At 36.0% G+C, this 23,770-nt stretch overlaps 1 protein-coding gene across 1 annotated transcript; it reads right to left on the reverse strand.

The window, feature by feature from the left end:
• Positions 1 to 1,039: 1,039 nt before the first annotated feature.
• On the reverse strand, positions 1,040 to 23,012 carry pcp4a (Purkinje cell protein 4a). The gene is made up of 3 exons (XM_026273996.1): positions 22,889 to 23,012; positions 5,784 to 5,832; positions 1,040 to 1,818 (listed from the first exon to the last, which is right to left on the reverse strand). The coding sequence occupies exons 1-3, from the start codon at positions 22,895 to 22,897 to the stop codon at positions 1,685 to 1,687; spliced, it is 192 nt and encodes a 63-aa protein (XP_026129781.1). The 5' UTR covers positions 22,898 to 23,012; the 3' UTR covers positions 1,040 to 1,684.
• Positions 23,013 to 23,770: the final 758 nt, after the last annotated feature.

The following is a 23,770-nucleotide window of genomic DNA, read 5'->3' on the forward strand; positions in this document are numbered from 1 at the left end:
TGAGAAAAAGCAGCAACAAACGACGTTTATTGATGGTGAAGAAAGTGTGAGCACGCGGGAGGATTGTTGTAAAAAGTCTGTAGAAAGAGAAATAGCTGAGGCATTAGTAAAGAGGAAGAGGTCAAATGAATAGAACTAGAAAAACAAAGAGTTACCTGCCTGGAGGGACGAGCGGGAAGGCCTGAAACGGACGTCGAGGTTTTGTTTCTGCTCAACACGCGAGTAGCATCAGTTTTGCTGAGTTTCACTGAACCAAGATATGCTGTTGTTGTAATATTGGTTATAGTATCAGAATAGTTTTGTGTTTGTTTGATATCAATTTCAAATATCAGTCTCTCCACTTGACCACCGTAGCCTACTTATTTGTTCCAAGCATTCAAAAAAAAGATCTTGAAAACGAACAGATCACTGAACAATTATTTTAACATATGTGAGAGGCTTAAAATAGTGTTGTAAAAATGCATGTAAAGTTTTTACATAGCTTTATTTATACAATTTGTACTTGTCACACTGTAACAGGACGGTTTTGTGTTTGTTTGGTGTCCATTTCAAATATCAGTCTCTCCCCTTGTCTACTTATTGGGTCCAAGTGTTCAAGACTATCTGTAAAAATGTGACATGCTTGCAATAACGTATTTGTGTATTTTGTACTTTTAACACTTTGCGCTTATTTTATTTCCAAGCCATTTGAATTTCTGACATCTTTGGGGGAAGCAGTGCCTGAGTTTTTCCAAATAGACTTTCTCAAATCTTTCCTCCAGATTTGGCTGGGAAAATGCATGTGCGAGAACGGTTAATAAGATATATTGCTTGCGTCTTCTTCTTGAACCAGTGCTGAATAAAAAAACAGAAATATACAAGAATTTGGCATATCAAAGTCTTAAAACCTAAAGGATAGGTTATGCTTCCTTCAAAAACGAAATTAAGTATGATGTTATGCAAACACTGGACAACCTTTTGATATTTGTAAGCTTTTGGACGCAGCCAGTGTTGAAAGGTAAGCAAATGGCATTAAAAATACGGCAAAATACCCCATCAGTCATTGAGGTCATCCCAATATTTATTGAGTTCGCATACGATTATTTCCAACAGTTTGTTTCAGGAATAGTACAATATACTGCTTTCTGACATAAACACTGACTTGGTTAATGATAAACAATGATAAACCACAAACACAATATCAGTTCATCTAAACAGACAAAAAACACAACATAGGTGAAAGATTAAATAAGTCTGAGTGAATCTTAATAAGATGCCATTCAGGATATTTCCTTGAGCATCATTCTTGATCATTTGACCATAAATACCCCTGGTTTCTGGTCTTAAACAGAGGAAATACTGTCACGCAATTGGTTAACACTTTAAGGTGGATATTTTCAAACACTTTGACATTAATGATGGATCTGTTCGTATTTATCAAAAAAAATAACAAAACTATTATCAAAGGAAAGTATTGTTCTGAAAAAATCTATGTACTAGTGGGAACCAGAATATCACATTTTAATCCTCACATATGATAGCAAAAGGCAAATTGCCTCTTCACCTCTCATCTGCCCCCACCCACATCCCCAGTCAACCCATGACCCCCCACCCGAGAACAGTGCAGTTTATCTGACATGCAACTCCCTGCCCTAATGGAACCATTGGACCCGCGCCGGGCCAGGGATGCCCTGCATGGGCACAACTATGATTTCACCGCCTGCTTCTTCTTCTGGAACTTTCTGAACTGTGATTGGATGGCGACGGCTGCCTTCTCCGTCTCGGGGGCACCCATGTCGATGTCAATGTCCTCAGCTGGGACGTCCTTCTTGGAGGGGTCTGTGGGAACGACACATTGTGTATTGGATCGATATTATGCACTGGATTTCTGCTGCAGTTCTGTAGTCAGGCTTGACTCTACTTTCTATAGTTGAACAGGTTTGACCTTTACATAGACCTTTGTGCTTTGCAGTAGCTGCTCGACATGAAAATATACACACTCTTAAAAATAAAGGTTTCTTTAGTGACATCAGTCGTTTGATGAAGAACCTTTTACATCCATGAAAATGTTCAATTGCACAAGGTTCTTTATAGTGGAAAATGTTATTCCTTAGATTATTAAAAGGTTCTTTACACTTAGAAAAAAATTTGATCTTTTGAGAATTGTTCATTGAAAGGTTATTTGGGGAACCAAAAATGGTTCTTTTATGGCATTGGTATGGTACATATGGTATTTCTGAAATTAAAGGACTACCGTAATCAAAAATGAAAAGTTCTGTCATCATTTACTCCCTTTAATGTTGTTCTTAACTTATATGTCTTTAAGTAAAAAAATTAAGTGTATTATATTTGCATTTTTAGAAAATAAATAAACTTTTTTTTTTTTTTTTTTTTGAGGAAGGTACGTTACCGTAAACACTTTACAGTAAGGTAACACTTTACTTAAAGTCTTTATGTATAATGCATTATAAAGGATTATTGAATGGTATAATGCATTATAATTATTCATAATATTGGTTGTAATACATTAAATTAACCGAATTTAAAATACACAGTGTAACAATGAATTGATAAGTATTACATAATGTATTAACTGTGGTTTCAATTATTCACAAGATTGTACTTTGCAGTATAAGGTGCATCACAAGCCATAATTAATCCATTGAAACTACTTTTATAATGCATTATACATAAAGGATTTAAGTGAAGTGTTTCCAAAAATACATTTATTGAACTTGCATTTAATGCATTATTAAAATTAAAATCTCTATCTGGTGATAGTTTTAATAGTCAAGACATAAAATGAACCAACAATAAACAGTTGTATTTATTAAGTAACGTTAATAAAGATTATTAAATACTAAAACAAATGTCTCAAATGTAAAATCCCTCTTATGTTAATGTCAAATGTCAAATGACTTTTAAAGAGGAAACTAACTCACCCTCAAGCCATCCTATGTTATGATTTTCTTCTTTCAGATGAATACAATCTGAGTTATATTCAAACAATATCCTGGCTCTTTCAAGCTTTATAATAATAGTGAGTGATTAGAGTGATGGCTGAGATTTTAAAGCAAAATAAAGTACATTCATCTATCATAAAAAAGTACTCCATATGGCCCTGGGGACTACATAATGGCCTTCTGAAGTAGAAGCGAAGCATTTGTGTAAAAAAAATATTCATATTAAAAATTTAATAAACGGTAATCTCTAGCTTATGCTAACTGTCATACGTGCATTCATGAGAGAGTGACGTTCCAGAGGATGATAGGATGTAATTGTAGCGTAAGAAGTAACGAACACAGAAGTACATTGGAGAGAGCAAAACAAAACACAGGCTGTGCATTAGAAGTAGGGTGACTGCAGGTAAAGTGGGCCACTTTTTGTAAAACGTAATTTAGATACCTTTTTTTTTTTTTTTTTTTTTGAGATTTCAGTATGGAGTTACTGAAGGTTATGGTAAAGTGGGTATTGGTCTGGTAAAGTGGACCATCACTTATTTATAATTAAAAACACATGATTTATTAACACTTATCATCAGACAAATCATTTCAACAACATACTGAGCAAACAAATCCTAATATATATCCAACGAGTTCTGAGTAAAATATTCATGTGTAAATCCTCATCTCAATTCATGTGTGAAATACCAAACAGCTGAAAGATCATGTAGTGCTGACATTAAATTTGATTAAATCTAAGTATAAGAATTTTCAGAAATCAGAATATTAACTTAATGAGCTCTACAATGTTAAAAATGTGACTATAACACAAGCAACGACAAAAAGTCGAAAACAAATAAGAACATTTAAAATGGTAACCATATGTAAAAATGTTTTTCTGTCTGTGTTCTCTAAACACTTTAAATTAACTTTAATTGTGTCAATATTTAAAGCTGAATTTGTGTATGATAACTAAAGGTGAAAGGTAAGCCCACTTTAACTGAATCCCACTGGGATTTGTAAAGAAGTGTCCAAGGATTTTGATGTAATACAAGTTTTGCTGTAAAATTTAGTTCTCACGAGACTAGTATATTCTCACCAGAGCTTCTGCAATGCCTACACTGTAATTAACAACCATGCATTTAATGGTAAACGTTGTAAAGTGTGTTTTGTTGAGTTTTTGTGTTCATAAACTGCTCCCTCAAAGCAGTGTCAGACCACAGTCTGTTCAGTTCCCAGTTAGCCCCAAGCTCCCCTCACCCAATCTCAAGCCAGTTAGAATGATCTCACAGACTTTATTAGCTGCACCTGTGTCCACCGATTAGGCTTCTTTGTTGGATGTGGTCGTACTGTGCAGGACTGAGCTTCACTCCTTTCATTCTGTGTTTTTCCTGAGTGTGTGTAATTGACCATGTAAGTGCATTTGTTTGATGCTTAAACATTATTTTGTATGACTTAAGTTTCACCTAAATGTGTTCATTTTCATGCTTAATCTATAGTTCTCGTTTAGGCATGTGCTTTAGTTATTTAATGTGCAGTTGATGGAACATTGTGGTTACCTTGTACTTTATTTAGCACTGTTTATTGGTAAACTAAAACTCTATGTATCTGTTCCCACAAGCACACACGCAACCTGCATGGATGTACAATACTCTTTCCTATACCTGGTTTGACTAGACTGGACCTGCTCTTACAGACAGCCCCACTGGCTTCAAGCTAAGTGACATTCCCTTATTTCCAATTTCCAATTTTGTTTTTTTTTGTAGAAATAAAATAAATGTTTCTTAGTTTTTTCTTATCAGTTGTGTAGGGTTGTATGTTAGATCTAATGTTGTTCAGCTAATTTTTATTGCATTCCAGTTTCACATGTGTTACCATGATGGTGTTTAGTGTTTGTGTGAATGACAGTGTGCACCTTCTATCTATGTTAATATTTAAAAGCTACTTGCTTGCTTTTGTTCATCATGTTACTTTCTCATCACCACATGCTTTTGGTGGTTTTCAGTGTATTAAAAAGGTATAAAACAGTTTTAGTACTTCAATAGGTTGGTATATTAACATTTATATCAGCTAATGAAATTAAGGTATTTAAATGTCATTCTGGCATCCACAGCTGTCTTTTTTTTCCCATAAATTTAAGGGATTTATTATTACTTTTTTTTTATGTATCTCCTGTACGTCATCGGCTGGAATGCTACTCTTATGAATGCACATACGACAGTTAGTGGAAGCTAGAGATTGAGCTTTATTTATAAAATTATTTTCTTATACAAACACATTTATTCACTTCAGAAGGCTTTTATTAGCCTTGAGGAGTAATTTTTTATAATGGATGCATGAACTTTATTTTGCTTGAAAATCTTGACCACTACTCACTGACACACTAGCGCCAGGAGTTCAGGACATGTTTCAATGTAACTCCGACTGTATTTGTCTGAAAGAAGAAAATCATACACCTAGGATGGCTTGAGGGTGATTTTCAGTTTTGGGTGAACTATCCCTTTACTTCATTGTTAGTTAATGCATTCGAAGTGTTTAAAGGTTTCCAACAGTACTTACATTCTTTTTATTCATGTGATCAGAACGTGATGATGATGTGTTACCATAACAGTAAGAACATTTTTAATTTAACTTAAAACAACACAAGGCTGAGTAAATATTGACAATTTCATTTCTGTGAGATACATTCCTTTAATTGCACACTTTATTAATCTACACTTACCTTCAAACATAAATCATATTGCATTTTCTACAAATATTGTCTCCACTGTGTAAGAGAGAAGGAAAAGTAATGCAAACTTGCAAAAGACTCTCTGGTCTTGAGTTTATCCAGATAATAGGGAGTGGAGTAGTGAATTCTACCTTGTCCACCTGAGGGTTTGATGTTTCCAGCTGATCCGGATTCTTGTCTCTATAAACAAACAAAAATAGAACCGAGATTAATGTCTGTGGATCTATTGAAGAAATCTCGTATAGCTGATGAATGAATAGACAGGCATTGAAGATGTCAGTTTTCTGTCTCATTAGCTGATCACAATTTAGTGCTTTCATATCCTGAATTAATAACTCTGTATGTACAATGAATTTCAAACACTTCAGAAGAGCTTTGATGCTCTGACGCTAAAGCAATCTTCCGTGTGTGTGTGTGCCGTTCGTTTTCTGCTGTTGGCATTCTGTATGGATCTGGTTACGGTGGAAAGCATGTCATTATATGCACAAGGATTATTCCACACACACAGGCACAATTTAATCATATTAGTCTCTCTGTCTCCTTCTACCTCAATCAATCCTCTTGCGTTCGGTTCTATCTTTGTCTTACAGGCTCTGAGAAACGTGTGGAATTTTGCATAAGAATGTTTGGCAGGGGAAAATCTGTGAACCCTTCACGTTGCCCAAATACAAAATGCTCTTTTTATTGCTTTGCATTAAGGAGCCGATGCAAATAAGTCATCCTGCTGGATGGGGTAGCGTATAGTTTTGTGGCTGTTGTGAGGATTGTGAAGGGCGCTGCTGCATAAATTAGTCACTTGAAATGTCATACAGCGTAGAGAGTTGAACTCGGTGCTACATTTCATGATTAAAGCTTGAGAAATTAAATAGATGCTGAAATGTGAGCACAAGTTAAGCTGCACAATATTAAACCGAAAAATAAGAGAATAAATGTGGAATCTGCTGTAAAGCAGCTTTAACAAGACGATAGTGTCATTGTCTAGCTCAAGTCTGTTCAATGTTATTTCAGTTCAGGTCAATAACTGTAAACTTCAATTATAAAACAAATATTCAGCAGCAGATCAACAGAGGACAATAGTGTCATTATTCAGCTCGAGTCAGTTCAATGTTGATTCAGGAGGAAATATTAGAAAGTTATGTAAAAAAAAAATCAATACAGGTATTCAGATTGACTTGATGCAGAAACTGACATTTGAGCATTAAGGTTCCCATCTTTACATTTAAGTTAGTTTTGTCTTAAAGGTGCTGTAGGGAACTTTTGTAAAAATATATTTTTTACATATTTATTAAACCTGTCATTATGTCCTGACAGTAGAATATGAGATAGATAAACTGTGAAAAAATCAAGCTCCTCTGGCTCCTCCCAGTGGTCCTATTGCCATTTGCAGAAAGTAATGCGCGCCCGGTAAAAAACAACCAATCAGAGCTGCGGTCCGTAACTTTGTTTGTGTTCAAAATGTAGAAAAATGAACATAATAAGCGAGTACACCATGAATCCATTTTCCAAACCGTGTTTTTGGCTTGTCCTGAATCACTAGGGTGCACCTATAATAAGTATTTATATTCTGACAATTTTAGATTGCTTCGGGGGTACCGCGCCGGAGTAACCCAGTACCTTTGTGATTCTTCATAGACATAAACAGAGAGAAGTAGTTCCGGCTACGATGTTCTTCCACAAGACGCAAGCAGTTCTGTTTATTAACCGCTAGAGCGTCAAAAGTTCCCTACTGCAGCTTTAATGATATTTAAAAACATACACGTAGAATTTAAGAACACTAAATATAATCATTCGAAACAAAAATTCCAATTGAATATCCCTATAATATGTCCTATATCAGTGTTACAACAGAAGAAAATTAATCAGAATATATGGCTGTTTTTGAATGCATTTTTTTTTTTTTTTTTTTTTTTTTTATAATCAGATTTAGTTTTACATGAAAATACTACACTGGAATGAAATACTATGAAACTTAAAAAATTTTTTTATTAAAATTACGAAGAAAAGGCAGGTAACACAGTTAATTTAATTCTAAAGGCAAAAGACTGAAATAGTATTTTCTTAAAGCATAATCTAATAACTAATTGTCTGCACAAAGTGATACAATCCCAGCCAATAAGAATATTTTATTGTTTAATGTACCGCTGCATAGTGCAGAGTTTTGGACCGATCAAATTTTACTGTGGGGGGGCCGTCCATCTTAACACCATGGACCTAGAAAATCTGCTGACAAAGTGTCCTGTGACTCGTTGGTCGTTGCTGGTAAGAATTAAAATCATGTATCGTGGTAAAACGGTCAGGATGAATTAATGTATGTCAGGGCAGTTTATTCTGCTCCAACACTTCTCATTTTCAAAACCCATTTCTAACTGTGCTGTAGGTACAAACCCCGCCCCGCTTCAGTTTCTGCTTGAGAAGGGGTGAAATGAGGGAAATCTCCTCACTGCAGAGGAACGCTCTCCTGTTTCTAATCCTGTTTATGTGAAGAAACTCTGGAGTGAGGAGCAGAGGGAGACATTTTCTGTCAGAATCAATATCAGCAGGGTAACATCCCTCCATCCTGACACTCTCAAACCACACAGACTCCGAGCTAATGCCATTTAACTTGGATTATTACATTGGGCTCTGGGGAGGCACAAACAAACGCATTAATTGGAGTGAAGTGACAGACAGCAGTGTTGTCTGAGTGTGGTCAAATAAGGGCGAGAGAGAGATTTTATTCAATTTATTTAGCTAAGATGGACATCTGAGCATAGCCAATTTAAGGCAAGCCAGTTCACCTGGCACCCAGCTATCTATGAAGGCAAGGGTTTACTTTACAGAAATCTGTTACTCAAATTATGTTTTGATCAGTGTTATTTTAGTAATATTGACAGGCCTACTGTTATTAAGAATTAAAATTAGACTTTTTATTTCATTTTCAGTTTTTGTTGTAATGTAATTTTATGTACTTGTTTTGTTTTGTTATAAAATATTTCTATATAGGAATTTTATTTTATTACAGTTTTAATAATTTTAAAACTTGTATTAAAAGGAATAGTTTACCTAAAACTATCGTTCATATTTGTAACACACAAAAAAATATTTTTGGTGAAATCCGAGAGCTCCCTGACCCTCCATAGACAGTGACACAACTGAAGTGTTCCAATACCCAGAAACGTAGTAAGGACATCATTAAAATAGTCCATGTGACATCAGTTGCTCAACACTTTGTGTAAAAAAAAACAACAACAAAAAAAAACTTTAACGACTTTGTCAAACAATGTTTTTCTTTCCTGCACATCGTCTGCTGCCATTATCAAGAGTACCAAAGATGAGCGGAGGTTTAGAACGACATGAGGGTGAGTAATTCATGATAGAATTTTTGGGTGAAATAACCCTTTCAAATAATTTATTTTAGTGAGTACTAAAACATTTTTAAAGTTAAGGGTTTCTATATTACATTATTTTAGCTTGATTTCAGTTACAGAAAATCATATTAGTTTTATTTTTTAGTTAACAAAAACAACACCGGTATAATATTCTGTATATCAGGAAAAATACAACCGTTGTAACAAATTTTGCTCTTAAAGTTATGAATGTAATTTTTTTTTAAAGTTCTCCCAATGTTCAAAATGTCCATTAAATTAAATCACTAATGCAAACATTATGGGATTGTTACCGTTGAATGTTCACTGAAACATTTTTAAAAAATGTTTAAAAAATGGTTTTCCTGGTTTTGCGAACATTAGCTAACATTCAGTGACATTATCATTTTTAAAACATTGTGGGAATGTTACTTTTAAACATTTGAAAAAAAAAAAGAAATTAACATTTTAAAAATGTCAGATAAACATCCAACTAAATCCTTGACCAATCTATAAATGTTTTTGTTTTGGACATTTTGAGGACACTATTAAAAACCACTAACTTTGAATAAAAGTTCAACTAACATTACTGGAAGAACATTTGTTCATAATTTTAAAAGAACCTTTCCAGAATGTTAGCCAACATTCCCTGTTAGCTGGCACTGCCGGGCTCACCTCTGCAGTTCAACAAAGCAAATGACAATCTTAGTTATCCGAAAGAAAAGCAGGGACACCAAATCACATTAATAAGAGAATGACTCCAAGAAATAATTAGTTAATGCATAAACACCGGCTCCATTTGGAAGCGGCGAGCTGAATGAAGTGTTTTCACCCTCCTCGTTCTCTTCCTCTCTACCGCCATATGCCTTCCCCATATTGATGAAAACGATGATTGCGATCATAAACTGTATTAGCTGCAGTGAAGCAAGGATTGGCAATGAAACCCAGGTGTACATCACGGGGCAATTAAAAATTTAAGAGAACAGGATGTTTGCTGCTTCTCAGTGGACAAACATGCTCGGACCCAAAGGGCTGTAGCGGATGAGAATTACAGCATGTAAAAATATGTATTAAAAACCCTTTTACTTGGTCTTTAATGTCGAGCATGACTCAGGTGTTCAGACTCGCAGACTTCTGCAGACTTCGCAAACTTTGCAGTGAATTGAACCGGCTGCTGCAGAGATGCCCTGAGCTCAGCACACCAGTGCCCTTCAGAAGGAGCTTGAGCATGCACTGCTGCGACACTAATGAAGAACCTCATTTATTTCCACTCACTCTGACAGCTGGATTCACTAATTAATAGAAATGTGTTTGAAACCCCATTTACAGACTATCATTTAACCAAACGCTGACAGCAACCCGCTCAAAAGTGATTTATGGACATTCTTCTGGTTTTCAAAAAAAAAAAAAAAAAAAATATATATATATATATATGTTTACCAACAGTGAGTACATATACATTTATTCATTTAGCTGACACTTTTATCCAAAGCGACTTACAATTGCTATATATGTCAGAGGTCACATGCCTCTGGAGCAACTAGGGGTTAAGTGTCGTGCTCGGGGACACATTGGTGTCTCAGTGGATTCGAACCTGGGTCTCTCACACCAAAGGCATGTCTTATCCACTGCGCCAACACCACCCCAAATAAATCAAATTCTCTCCACTAATGATTAAATTTTAAGAAAGCAGCAAATTTGATATCTCTCCCAAATTCTTGTTGCATTAAAACAACTGAGGAATTAAAAAAAGTATTCCTTTTTTTTATTTGAAGCCATTTGGAGAGCTATTTTGGATTCATTTGGCAGCTCGAGAACTTGGAAAGGCTTCCATGCTGTTCTCAACATCTATTAAGAATTTAAGGGAGAAACACACAACTAGGACACAGACGGCTAAAGATGGGGGGGGGGGGGACTGGGATCCGATGCGTCATATTTGAAGGCTAACAGATGCTCGACTGCATGTAGGAAACAGGCTGGAGGATGGGAACTCATAAGGTGGCTTTTATTTGAGCGTCTCGCCACCAGAAAACACTGCAGGACGTAAATACTGAACTGATGAATGTGTGAAACCACATGCTGCTGATTCCATAAATGATTATCTCCAAGCAGATCTCATTGCTGGAACGAATCACAATGTATTTTTGGCGCAAAAACTTCTTGTATTCCATAGAATTCATATTAACTGCAGTCAAAAAAAAAAAAAATTTAATAAATGTAAATGTGTTGAAGATGGCTTGCCACTAATTACTAATGGTTAAATAAGTTTTTTTTTGGCACAGAAATTTCTTGTATTTAACAATTTAACAATATTCATAGTCAAATTCAGTCAACAAATGAAAAAGAAGGCATGCAGCATTGCTAATTGCAGCTAACTACTTGAATTAAATAATGACCAACAAGAAAATTATCAAGAAAAACGAATTCTATTGGACAAACAAAATGTATATATTAAATGACAATCTTGCATCTCCGATCCAATCGCTTAATTTATAATTTTATCGGTCCACTGGTGAACATAATAAAGAAAACGATAAATAATTATTTTAAAATAAATATAAAAAAATAATATATAAAAAATATTTATTATTAAATTGTACATATACAACTGCATTATTATAAAAAGAATAAAAAATTAAATATAAAATGTTTCTCAATTATAAACTTAAAATTATAAACACACACACACACACACACACATGTATATAAGAAATTACTTAAATATCATGTTTAATTCAATGTTATTTGCTAAAAAAGTGAAAATGTATATTACATTTAATGAATATTGGTGTACGAGTGTGCATATATAATTGTTAAATTAATAATTATTTAACTTGGTGTATATAATAATAGATTTGTATCTATTTTTTTATTTAAATTATTTGGCTGATAAAACTGAGTGGAGTGCATGTTTCTAGGTGGTTGCTAGGGTGATTAGGGCGTTCCCCAGTTGAACATTTTTATTTAGTTATTTTGACTAGATATCCATATATCAGTTTCCATGCCAATTTACTTAATAACTTTCTGAAATGTCAGTTATTCTTGTGCCAGAGCAAATTTGCATATTGATATGAAGTCGTATATCAGGGTGTTTCACTCTGGTGTCTTCTGAACTCGGTTTACGACTCGGCTAAAATAATTTGCTGCTCAAAGCAGAAGAATTTGTGTGATTTACAATATTATCTTCAGGAATCGCACTAGCACTGAGGCATACAATGTTCTAGAAAGCGGTGACTGTTTTATTGTTCAACAAGCCTAATGAATAAACATTACGATGGGGAAAACAGAACAAGAGCAAGAAATCAGGGGGAAAAAACTGGAAAACAGAGAAAGAATAGAATAGCTAATCACACTCCAGTACAAATGATTGGCAGCTGCTTTTATTGGCTGTCTTGTTACATGTACATAAGCATACGGTTTCCTTTTCCACCAACCTGTACATGAATTTTGCGGTAATGGAATTGATTTTTCCTGCTGAGATAATCCAAGCAAGACTAATGATAGCGACTGCATGGACTCATCATCAAATATTTAGCGACATTAGCGGTGGCAGCAGCCTGCCTTCAGGTGTCTCCCACCACGCGCCTCCCTTTCCCCGCCACTGCAGGGGGATTTCCTTCTGCCCCGACACATGCCCCCACCCTTCACGCAGCACACTACTGTGGCAGGAAGATTGTGCCACCCCACAGAACAAGTCAGAAAAGTGAAGCACACCCCGTTCGCCCCATCCGCCATCTTATGAGAGATTTCAAAACGTGGAGCACCAGTCCAAAGTTTGTTAATATCACACTTAACCACAGAAATTTGACCCACCAGTCACTATGTGCCACCTCAGTACTACAAAAACAAATATTATCTTAAAAAATTGTTTTTATTAAATTCAAATAATTATGAATTCAATGGTTATAAAAAAATAGATGTACAGTTTATCATTAAACATTGCAGAATTCATAATTTATCACTAAAATGTGTTTCAGGTATACATAATATGTGACCCTGGACCTCAATCTTTCATTATCTGAAAGCAGAATAAATAAGATTCCCATTGATATATGGTTTGTTAGTATTGGACAACATTTGGCCGAGATACAACTATATGGATATCTGGAATATGAGGGTGCAAAAAAATCTAAATATTGAGAAAATCACCTTTAAAGTTGTCCAAATGAAGTTCTTAGCAATGCATATTACTAATCAAATTAATTTTTGATATATTTATGGTAGGACATTTACAAAAAAATCTCCATGGAACTGGAGATTTTTGGCGTAAAAGAAAAACTGATTGTTTTGACCCATACAAAGTATTTTTGGCTATTGCTACAAATATACCCCAGTGACTTATGACTGGTTTTGTGGTCCAGGGTCACACAAAAACACATGACATGTTGCACAATGTCATTATGTATTTAGCCAAGATGGAAAAGGCATATGTGTCATGGTGTTAACATGGGAATTAAGAGGCTAAGTAGCAGTCAGGCTCTGCTAATCAAATGCCTTTGACTAACTGACCATCAGCAAGAGCGAGCAGCTCCATAAAAGCAGAGATTTTGACAGTTTGCTGATCTGGAGCCTTCAGATGTTTTTTAACACGATGCCAAAGAGGAAAGACATCAGCAATGATCTTAGAGAAGCAATTGTTGCTGCCATCAATCTGGGAGGAGTAATCCAAACAATTTGAAGTCCATCATTCTACAGTGAGGAAGTTTATTCTGAAGTGGTAGACATTTAAAACAGATACAAATCCTCCCAAGAGTGGACGTCCTAGGAAATTCAGCCCAGGTTCTGACCATTTAACACTCAGAGAAATGGCAGACAACCCAAGAACTTCATTGCAGACTCTACAGGCCTCAGTTAACATGTTAAAGGGGGGGTGAAATGCTATTTCATGCATACTGAGTTTTTTACACCGTTAAAGAGTTGGGTTCCCATGCTAAACATGGACAAAGTTTCAAAAATTAAGTTGTACGTTTGAAGGAGTATTTTGGGAACAAAAATACTCCTTCAAACGTACAACTTAATTTTTGTCACAAGTTTCGGAACGTTTTTTTCGAGTATGGCTCTGTGTGTTAGATGGAGCGGAATTACCTTATGTGGGTCCTAAGGGCACTTCTGCCGGAAGAGCGCACGCTCCCGTATAGCAGAGCAATGAGAGCACAACAGACTTCACTGATCAGAGCGAGAGCGTCGCGAAAAGTCACAAAAGAAGTGTGTTTTTGGTTGCCAGGGCAAGACAACCCTGCACAGATTACCAAATAAAAAAACAGCATTAAGGAACCACTGGATGGAGTTTATTTTAACAGAGCATCAACGGAGTTGTGCAAGTGTTTTTGTTTGTTCCCTGCATTTCGAAGATGCTTGTTTTACAAACAAGGCCCAGTTTGGCGACGGATTTGCGTATCGTTTATTTCTTAAGGATGATGCAATCCCAACGAAAAAGGGTCACGATCGTGTGTTGGAACTGCAGGCGGTGAGTAAAACTGCTTCAAATATCTCTGCCTCCTTGTTAGTGCGTCCCCTCCCATCGGAGATCCGGGTGCGAGCCCCGCTCGGAGCGAGTCGTTGTTGCTGCTGCTCTCATTCAGTTTCAGCCTCTGGATCTGATTCTGGATCATAAATAAACGGCTGAATCTGAATGTTAGCCATGGTTTGTTTTGGATGATGGTTTTTCCTCACGGTAATGTCACAGCTTCCACATGCTCTCAATGCAAAAGCTTACTCGCGCTCGTGATTCTTTAGCTCCGCCCACACGTCACGCCTCCAGCCAGTCGTGTTTTTCCGGGAAAAATCGGTACAGACTATCTTTCTCTTATGAATATAATAAAACTAAAGACTTTTTGGAGTTATGAAGGATGCAGTACTACTCTATAGGTACTCAAGATTAACAGGATATTGAGTGAAAACGAGCATTTCACCCCCCCTTTACATAATAAAGTGTGTGGAACCTGTGGCCACACATTGATCAGGGTAACATCAACGCATTCATTCATGATACATACATTCATTCACATACTGATAGTTCTTTTCCCGCATTCATTCACGATACATATATTCATTTACATACTGATAGTTATTTTCTTCCTTTTTATTATTCATTTATATTTGAATTTATAGTATAGAATTTAAGGTTTATGTATAAGAAAATCACTACACAGACTTTGTTTGACAAATTGCAAAGCTTTATTTATACATGTTAGTACTTCGTTCGTTGGTTTGGAGTGCACACTTACTGGCTTGCGTTGTACTATTTCTGTTTCCTTATCTTTGTTTCTATTTGAGTTTAAGTTACCGTGGCATGGAGGTTGGATGAATGGCGTTGACTCAGGTGTGCGTCTTTCCGTCATCGCGGTCTTGACTGACAAAAGGCTGAGGCGAGTGCGGCAGTCAATATTTATGGTCTGAGCATTCCACTGGACGATACCAACTGGATGCTATGTCATGGGGGGGTGAAGAAATGAAGTTATATTTCTGATTGGTTCCAATTTATTTTTATTATTAATATTTGTTGTTTTGTATTATTAGATTGTTTTGTTTGTTACTCTATTTACTTTGATTAGATAACTTGTAACTAATTTGTTGGTTTATAAAGTGTTGATTGTATGTTTTCCCCTGTCTTGTTTAAGTGAGCTCACCGTCTGTGATAAATACCTGTCTGTTGTCTCATTTAGGGGGTTAGTTTTGTTTAGTTCAGTTCTTCTTAAGTTTCGTTATATTGAATTAAAACTTGTTTTGTTTACTTTATTAAAGTCTAGCTAGATTATTTGTTAGAACAAGTTGATTTATTTTGTAACTGAGACCTTTTTCTTATTTTTGGGTAAAATAAAACCTTTTTTTGTTGGCAATCCTGTGTCCTCGTGCCTTACTACTTGGCGATATCCGACAGTGCATGACAGTACAATCAGATGCCAAGTATGGCATGTTTGGAAGGCTTGCCAGAAGAAAGCCTCTTCTATCTAAAAAAACAAAACAAAACATGGCAGCTTGGTTTAAGTTTGCAAAGTTGCATCTCCACAAAGCATGAGACTTCTAGAATAATGTCACCAAAGTAAAGATGTTTGGCCATATTGCACAGCGCCATGTTTGTTGAACACCTAAAGAGCACATCAGCACAAACACCTCATACCAAAAGTCACACATGCTGGTGGAAGGCTGATGATTTGGGGTTTATTTTGTAGCCATAGGACCTAGGCACCTGACAGTCATTGAATCGACCACTCCTCTGTATACCAAAGTATTCTAAAGTGACCTGTGAGCTAAAGTTAGAGAAGCAACATAAACTGGAGCAACATTATTGAAAAGAGTGGGCCAAAATTCCTCCAGAATGATGCCAAGAGACTGATAAGGTTACTTCTGTTAAAAGTAGACCTACAGGCTCATAGGGTGTCCTAACTTTGTCATTTGTCATAATTAATAACAGGGTGTGATATGTTATGTGATGTTGTTCATCTGAGGTTTCATTTTCCAAATTTTAAGACTTGCCAAGGCCTAGATGTGTCTAGGCACCTTTTTTTTTAAGTCCCTAAATCTAGTTGGTAAAACTGTGCATCTCCATCTCTCCAGCTATTGGCTAGGCCATGGTTCAAACAGAGTGTGCATTGCATTAATCGTGTGTTAATAAAATTAATACCCTTAAATTGAATTTGCGTTAATATGTTAATTTGACATTACATTTTTGTGTGTATATATATTTTGTCGTCATACTCAAAATACCAAACAACCAAATTCTATTGATATCCACTGCTCCGTGTGTAGGGAGCAGTGAACACTGTGTAGAAACTAGACGGCATCTTTAAACTTGAGCCAGACACTAGAAGTGATGGGTAAAATCTTCTTCATGGACTCTTTAATGGTCTATTTTTTTTCTATATCCACATCTAATCCTCCTCTTGCCCTAATATGCCTTCTTTCATTCATTCATCCCTCTTTCTATCCTGTTCAGTGACTGCAGGGATTACTGCTCAAGCGGTGAGGCTGGGCAGAGAGCTGCGGTCGGACTCTCTCTGGCAGTTTAGAGGGATTACCGGGGATCCGAGCAAAATCTGTGTGCGTGTTGTCAGAATGATTATGGTTTGAAGGGATGGTGAATCACAAACATGACTGTGATGAACAGCAGACACATTACAGTGGACGTAATTCATCATACAGCGGATACAGGTGATGCATCAGACATTATGAAGCAGGCTCCGAGACTGAGGGACCGTTTCATGAGCTTTAAAGTGGAACATATCACATCCGAAACTTTACAATTTGACATGTTGGAAGATATTCATACAGCCTATCATATAATATGATGGGGGCCCTAAAGCCAGATGCACGTCATAGTTTTTTTTTTTTTTTTTTTTTCTCAGCAAATCAAATACTCATTTAAGCATGAAACAAGACACTCTGGGATAAGAAAGACTGACGTTATACAATATGTATTTTCTGAAAACAGGTTTTAACCCTATGCGTCATCATCTAAGGCCTTTAAATTATCACCATGATCAAAACTGCAATCAATGATCCATGCATCATATTCAAGAAAAATCAGGTTTAAATGTAAGCATCAAATATAGGTGCTATAATATAATTTTATTTGTTTTTTTGTTTTTTTCCTTTCAATCATCATTGCATTGCATTAGAAGATATTTATATGCATTTTATGTAAATAGTCTTGTTACACTGCTATAAGGTTGTGATAATTCTGTATCATCGAGATACTATAGTTTTTATTCATATTTTTATATTTTCCATTTTAAGTGTTTATTTACTTTTTAGTATTATAGTGTTTTTATGATATCTACCATTTTTATTTTAGTGTTTAATTTTTTTCATATACATCAAGTTAAACTCAATTAATAGGAATGTTGCCTTGGCAACTAGCTGAAAGAAAGAAATGTGTCTTTTTTTTTAAAGTCTTAATTCAGTTTTAGTTTTAGCTATCTATAATAACTCTTTAATAATTTATCTTTGATTTTACATGACAATCTATAATAATTTAATCTTACCTTTTGGCCATAAAAATAGCAGCAGCTGCACCAAATTGCATGTTTTGTTCAGTTTCAGTTTCCTCTGAATATGAAATCCATATTCTCCTATATCATACTATACGAGCGATTTTAAACCCTGGTGTATAAAATATTATCCTCAAAAAAACCGATGCAAAACTTTTTTTTGTATATCCATTTTAATATTTTGACTAAAGGCTCAAAAACATTTCTTATTTCATAAGTCAGGTTTTACATGGTTAATATCTTGCTTCTAAAGATTTCTTTTTAACTAATGTTTAAATGTTATTTTTAAACTGATTTTAGTCATTTGCTTTATCATTTGGAGGCAAAAGGCATTGTCAGCTGGTAAACGATGGAGTGGTTTTGTAAGCGGTTGGCTTAAGAACTGGGCTTGTCTTCTGGTGTCAGCAACTAGATCAAATTTGCATGCGAGTGTCTGGCTCAGAATTGCTGTACGCTCAAATTTGCCCATCGCTGTCCTTCAAGGGTGGATGTAACTCACTTACAAACCCCTTTAATCTGCAGACTGGGGGTTCAAAAAGGTGAGACCGACACCGTCAGTCTGCCAACCATCCTTTCTTATGCCAGTATTTCAACACAGCCGCTTTCCATGAATCAATAACCCTTCAGACCCCAAGCCTCTTCTGAGGAGCAAGTGGCACAAATTCCTTTCTGCCGATAATGGCTCCAGGTTCTGACAGGCTGTTCAATATGGTGTACACACTGCTGATACATCAGGGAAACGAGTGCAGTGCTGAGTTGCAGGAGAGTTTGATGGAGTCTGCTCAGGGCAACTGACCAAGGAAATAAACAGTAAATCTGCTCCCGTGCAATGCGGGATCTGAGATCTAGTGCTGCGCCGTCAGATGTTTAATGCAGCGAGAGGAAGATGAAGACATAAACGAGCAGGAGGAACAGAACCGTGTGCCCCGGACCGCCATGCGGAGCGCGTTTGGGGGGGTCGTTGTTTATGCGTGTGCAGTCTGGTTCCCCATTGTGCACAGTCGAGTGCGCATTTTCTCTTTATCCGTGTAGAAGATGCAGACGTGCTTCGGCCGTAATGTATAAAAATCAGTTGTCATGCCTGATTACATCCAGTTTTTTTCACCTCGAGGGGCCACAAGTTGCTTTTGATCTCCGTCAAGTTCATAGCTACAGCACATGGAGCTGCTCAGTTCAGATGTAGCTCCAAATAGATCAAGCACACTGTTTAGGTTTACGAGGGTAACCAAATTATTCTGCATATGGTAACCATCATTCTGCAGAACATCTTCAACATTTTTTTAAGCCCTGCAGCCACACTCCTGCAAATACAACACCAATATCAAAATCACCTTTCAGTCTAATTAATGAAACGGATGTACTTTTACCAGCCATGAAAGACTGCAGATATTAGCAACATGGCCTAATAAGCCAAGACTGTATTTTACATAGTAGCACAAAAGATAAAAAGTTGTACAGTCTGCGATGAATTCATCTTTAAAATCCCACTATAGGGTAATATCATAGAATTTAACCAGAAATAATCATAAATGCAATGCAAAAAAATAAAAAGTAGGCTATTCTACGCAACTATAGCTCCTACAATCAACCATTTAATTGTATGAACTTAAGAAATTAAAATAAATTGGACAAGATACAATTCCTATTATATTTAGCTTATATTTCTTTAAAAGCTTTCATTTTAAACTTTTATTTTGGAAAGGGGTTATTTGTAAGCATATTAAAATTTTAATATAAACTATCATATAAATGTACATACAAATGTTTATTGGTAAGCAAAAGTATTTAACTACTATCTGAAAAAATTAACGGATGAATAAGTTTTTATCTTTGAATATTTCTTACACAAAACGAGAAAACAAAATTTCTCAGTAGTAGTTATTTTTATTTTTTGAATTTTCTTTTTCTTTTCTTTTTTAGCAAAAAGAATGCTCCACTTCTCTTGGTAAGATGAAACAATAGAAAACACATGAAATCTTATTCAATTTATTTTGACCACTATACAACACACTGCAATTATGACTTCAGATCCACACACACAAACTTCCCAGGAGATCTTGAAGATATCCTTTATACAAGATGTCAGAAGACGGTCCCTATTATGGTTCAGATCCAGAACCACCCTGTGTAACATAATCCTACACCGAAACAAGTCATCTACAAATCCGCTTAATATCTCTGTGTGGACAGCAGTTGAAACTCTGGTCTGCCCTCCAAATCTGGACCTTTTGGTTGTACCATACTCGCATTCTGTAGCTTTATGTACAGATTTGCTAACTGATATACAGCAGTAGCAGTAGACAAAGTGAAAGTGATTTCTCCACTCTCAATTGTCGGAAAGACCAATCAATCCATACTAACATCAGTGGAGGTCATCGCTGATTCTGCCTAATCCTGATCTCTTTGTCTTATCTCATCAGTCTGTGCGGTGTATTTTAACTGCATATTTATTAAATCCCTGTTTAAACAATGATTCAGGCATCTAATCAGATAAATGTCACAGATCCCATTTCAGGAATAAGAGATTACACTCCAAAACATATAAAATCCTAATGCTCCCCCTCCAATTCAGACAGACTCTTGTAAACAGGACAGCTGTTTTGATCTGCAGTCTCTTTATTAAATTATTATTTGCTCACCCTCATGTTATTTCAGCGTGGTTTGCACCTTAGGGGCTACCAAACCCCAAAATGAGTCTCAATGTATTATAAAATAGGTTTATATGATTCATGAAACTAAAATTCAAGTTTTTGCTTAAAAATGCTTTTCCCTTCCTGAAGTAGCTAAGCTTTTGTATTTTCTCCTTGTGCACATAATTTTACAGTAATGACGATTTATGAATGGCTATATTTGCACATTTTATCCCCAGAAATTCCAGAATAACTTCCATTACAATTCACAGAAGAAATCAAATTAAACAGTTATTGAACATCATGAAGTAAAGGCAGAAATTTAATTTTCAGGTTAGCTAATTCTTTAAGAATAAAATACCAGATATTGTATTATATTGTTTTGAGTCCATAATGAGCATATCTATGATATTTTTTTATGATATACGTGCATATATAGGAACATTTTCCCTCGTTTCCACCAATATCTCTGGAATTCCAGCAATATTCCTGGACATGCAAACACTCTAGCCAGTCTTAATTTGTAAGAGACCGTGAAAATCTCTCTGTTGCATGGCTCTTGAGAAGAACGTAGGTCAAGGGAAGCTCTATAATATTATTTAATTGTTGTATGAAGTCCTTACTCCACCAGCACCTGCATGGAGGAGTTCCCTGCTTATCCTGCTCAATCCAGCATTTCTGGATTCCATGTGCTTCCTTTTCCTCTGTTCATTAACCATCAGATTTGTTTGAAGATGTGAAGTACACCACAAGCCTTACTGAGCTCTTTTAGCAAACACTACGTTCAGGCATGTTTTTAAATCGAGATTAAAATGATAATTTATATAACATTCCTACATTTCCTGCTTCTGTTGGAAGGGAAGCAGCTCCTCATCCACTAATGCTGCAGTGGCTCCGGGAATTACGAGAGCGTGCAAGGCAGTAGTGGTGGTTAGTAGTAGTACTAATAGTCCGAATCATTTCTGAAATCTGTTCTTTCGAACATTTAAATTAAAAAAAACAAATCAGCTGTTCTTGCGGCATCATGTGATCCCTACCATATTAGGCGTTCTAAAACGTCCCAGTTAAGAATATAAATAGTTGTTTGTCTTTTCATGTCTAATAGTTAAGTTTAGTGCAGCCAGGAATCAGGCTCATTAACAAACACAGTAAGCCATTTAGAACCTAAATACAATAGCAAAATGTGTTATTACTTATTTTTTCTTCATTAAAACGAACGTTCTTTTTATTTGTTAACATTACTGCTTTCTCTTTGTCATATCTGTTCAGTGAGTTCTGTGAATCATGGACCATTGCGAAAAGTGGATTTTAGGCTGTCAGTGGGGATACGAAGGGGGAATTACAGGGGGGAAAAAAACAAAACCAGACGATTCTCGGTTTATCGAGTTAGTGAGCTTTAAACCCAGATGATTACAAGTCGGACATGTCCACAAAGAAACGATTCTCTGTTCAATGAATCAGTGTTGTTGACTCGAAAACAACTCAGACCGATCACCTTTTCTGTAAACTAGTTCAATGTATTAAAAAGGTCCGAACGAATTAGCCTACTAAACAGCTGTGTTTAAGATTTAGAATCAAATATTTTAAAATCAGTCCTGATTTAAAGATGAATCCCAAAAAGATCCGCCAGAAAAAGAGTCCAGACAGCTAAAAATGTGCTGTGGTGGCTCCATGTGCATAGTAGCCCACGTCAAAACTCCAAGAATTCCAACTAATTCTAAATACATATTTATATTTTTTTTTTATGCAAACATTATTATGCAAAAGCATTTGATGCATCAAAACACTACAAGGCTAATTCGATTTAAAGATAATTAGAGCAAATTTAGCCGCTTATCAATAAAAATCACAGGGACATCCCACTTTAGTGCCGAATCTTAAGTGACAGCAGTCATTTGTTGCATCGTTAATCAAAGCGTGGTTATTGCTGATTCGACAATCTGCCTGCGCGCGCAGATGCAACATAACAATATTCCCAATATGTCGCTCTCTTCTTCGCTTTAATAAGCACGTTGTTCTGATAAATGGATGCCATTTCAGTTTTTAAAACGAATGTTTTTTTTTTTTCTGTTTTAGTGAAGAAAGCACGTGCGGAAACTCCGCAAACGGGGAAATATTAGACTGCAATCAATGCAAGTTCAAGGCATTGTCTTAATGTAACATATTCAGGTCTCCCCAACACAGAAAGATAATTTCCTCCTAAGGAAATTAGCTCGTTACATTAGAGTGATGCATCCTGCACCGGGGGTTCTAGTATATGAGGAAAGCTCACCTCACTCATGCTGGATAATGAGTATGATGATGAAGGGTGGATTCGGCAGAAGAGCAGCAGTGATGCAGTCCTTCAGTCCGCGCGCTGCGTGTGTTTGTGCGCCTGCTTGGAGTTTTATACTTGGAGCTCCAACTCCCTTTCATGTCATCACGTTTGCACTAAACCAATGAAAAGCGGCTGGTGTCAACGCTTCTGATGTCACCACTTTAATCTTCAGAATAATCACCGAAGCGCACAATTTGCAGCTTTTACGACTCCTATATAGAAATGTAGTATAGAGCACGATAAATTACACATTTTGATGCCTAAGAATTTTGATACATATAATTCAACTTCAGTCCATTAAACATATCTTATACTATAGATTGCTATCAAAATATTTAACTTAAACATTTCATGCATTTATTGCATTCGTAGCCTACATGTATGTGTGTTCGTATGAAGGTAAAATTGATGGTTAAAGAATAAAAATAAGTAGCTCGTAAGTCCCCACCGATAGCAAAATTTGTAATTTCTACTACTTTGAAGATTAATTAATTAAATGCATAATAGTACTAATAATAATATAAATAAAATAATAATACAACTATATACAGTACATTTACATATACAACCAAGAATCTAACCCCACTAAATGTATTCATTTTGTATTTCAATGTGAATATATTCCCTCTACAACCTGACAGCAAATGTGCTTGTGCACCTCGGTGCAGATCCGGCATCTCCCCTCCTAGAGAGTCAGCATGCAGCCCTCGACTCGCATACAGTAGATTCAGATGAACACCAGTGCAAAAGCTTTACTGCAGCAGAGCTTCTTGGCATAAATGAAGTGTGGATCAATTGAATCTTTAAAACAGCAGCAGGGACATGCCTCACCAGCAA

The sequence above is a fragment of the Carassius auratus genome, chromosome 10 (assembly GCF_003368295.1).
Source record: "Carassius auratus strain Wakin chromosome 10, ASM336829v1, whole genome shotgun sequence".
NCBI classification, from domain to species: domain Eukaryota; kingdom Metazoa; phylum Chordata; class Actinopteri; order Cypriniformes; family Cyprinidae; genus Carassius; species Carassius auratus.

Excerpts from the sequence above, each read along its gene's own strand:
- pcp4a (XM_026273996.1), bottom strand. Across the intron at positions 1,819-5,783 it reads CAAACCCTCAGGTGGACAAG|ACCCCTCCAAGAAGGACGTC; the intron begins GTAGAATTCACT and ends TCGTTCCCACAG.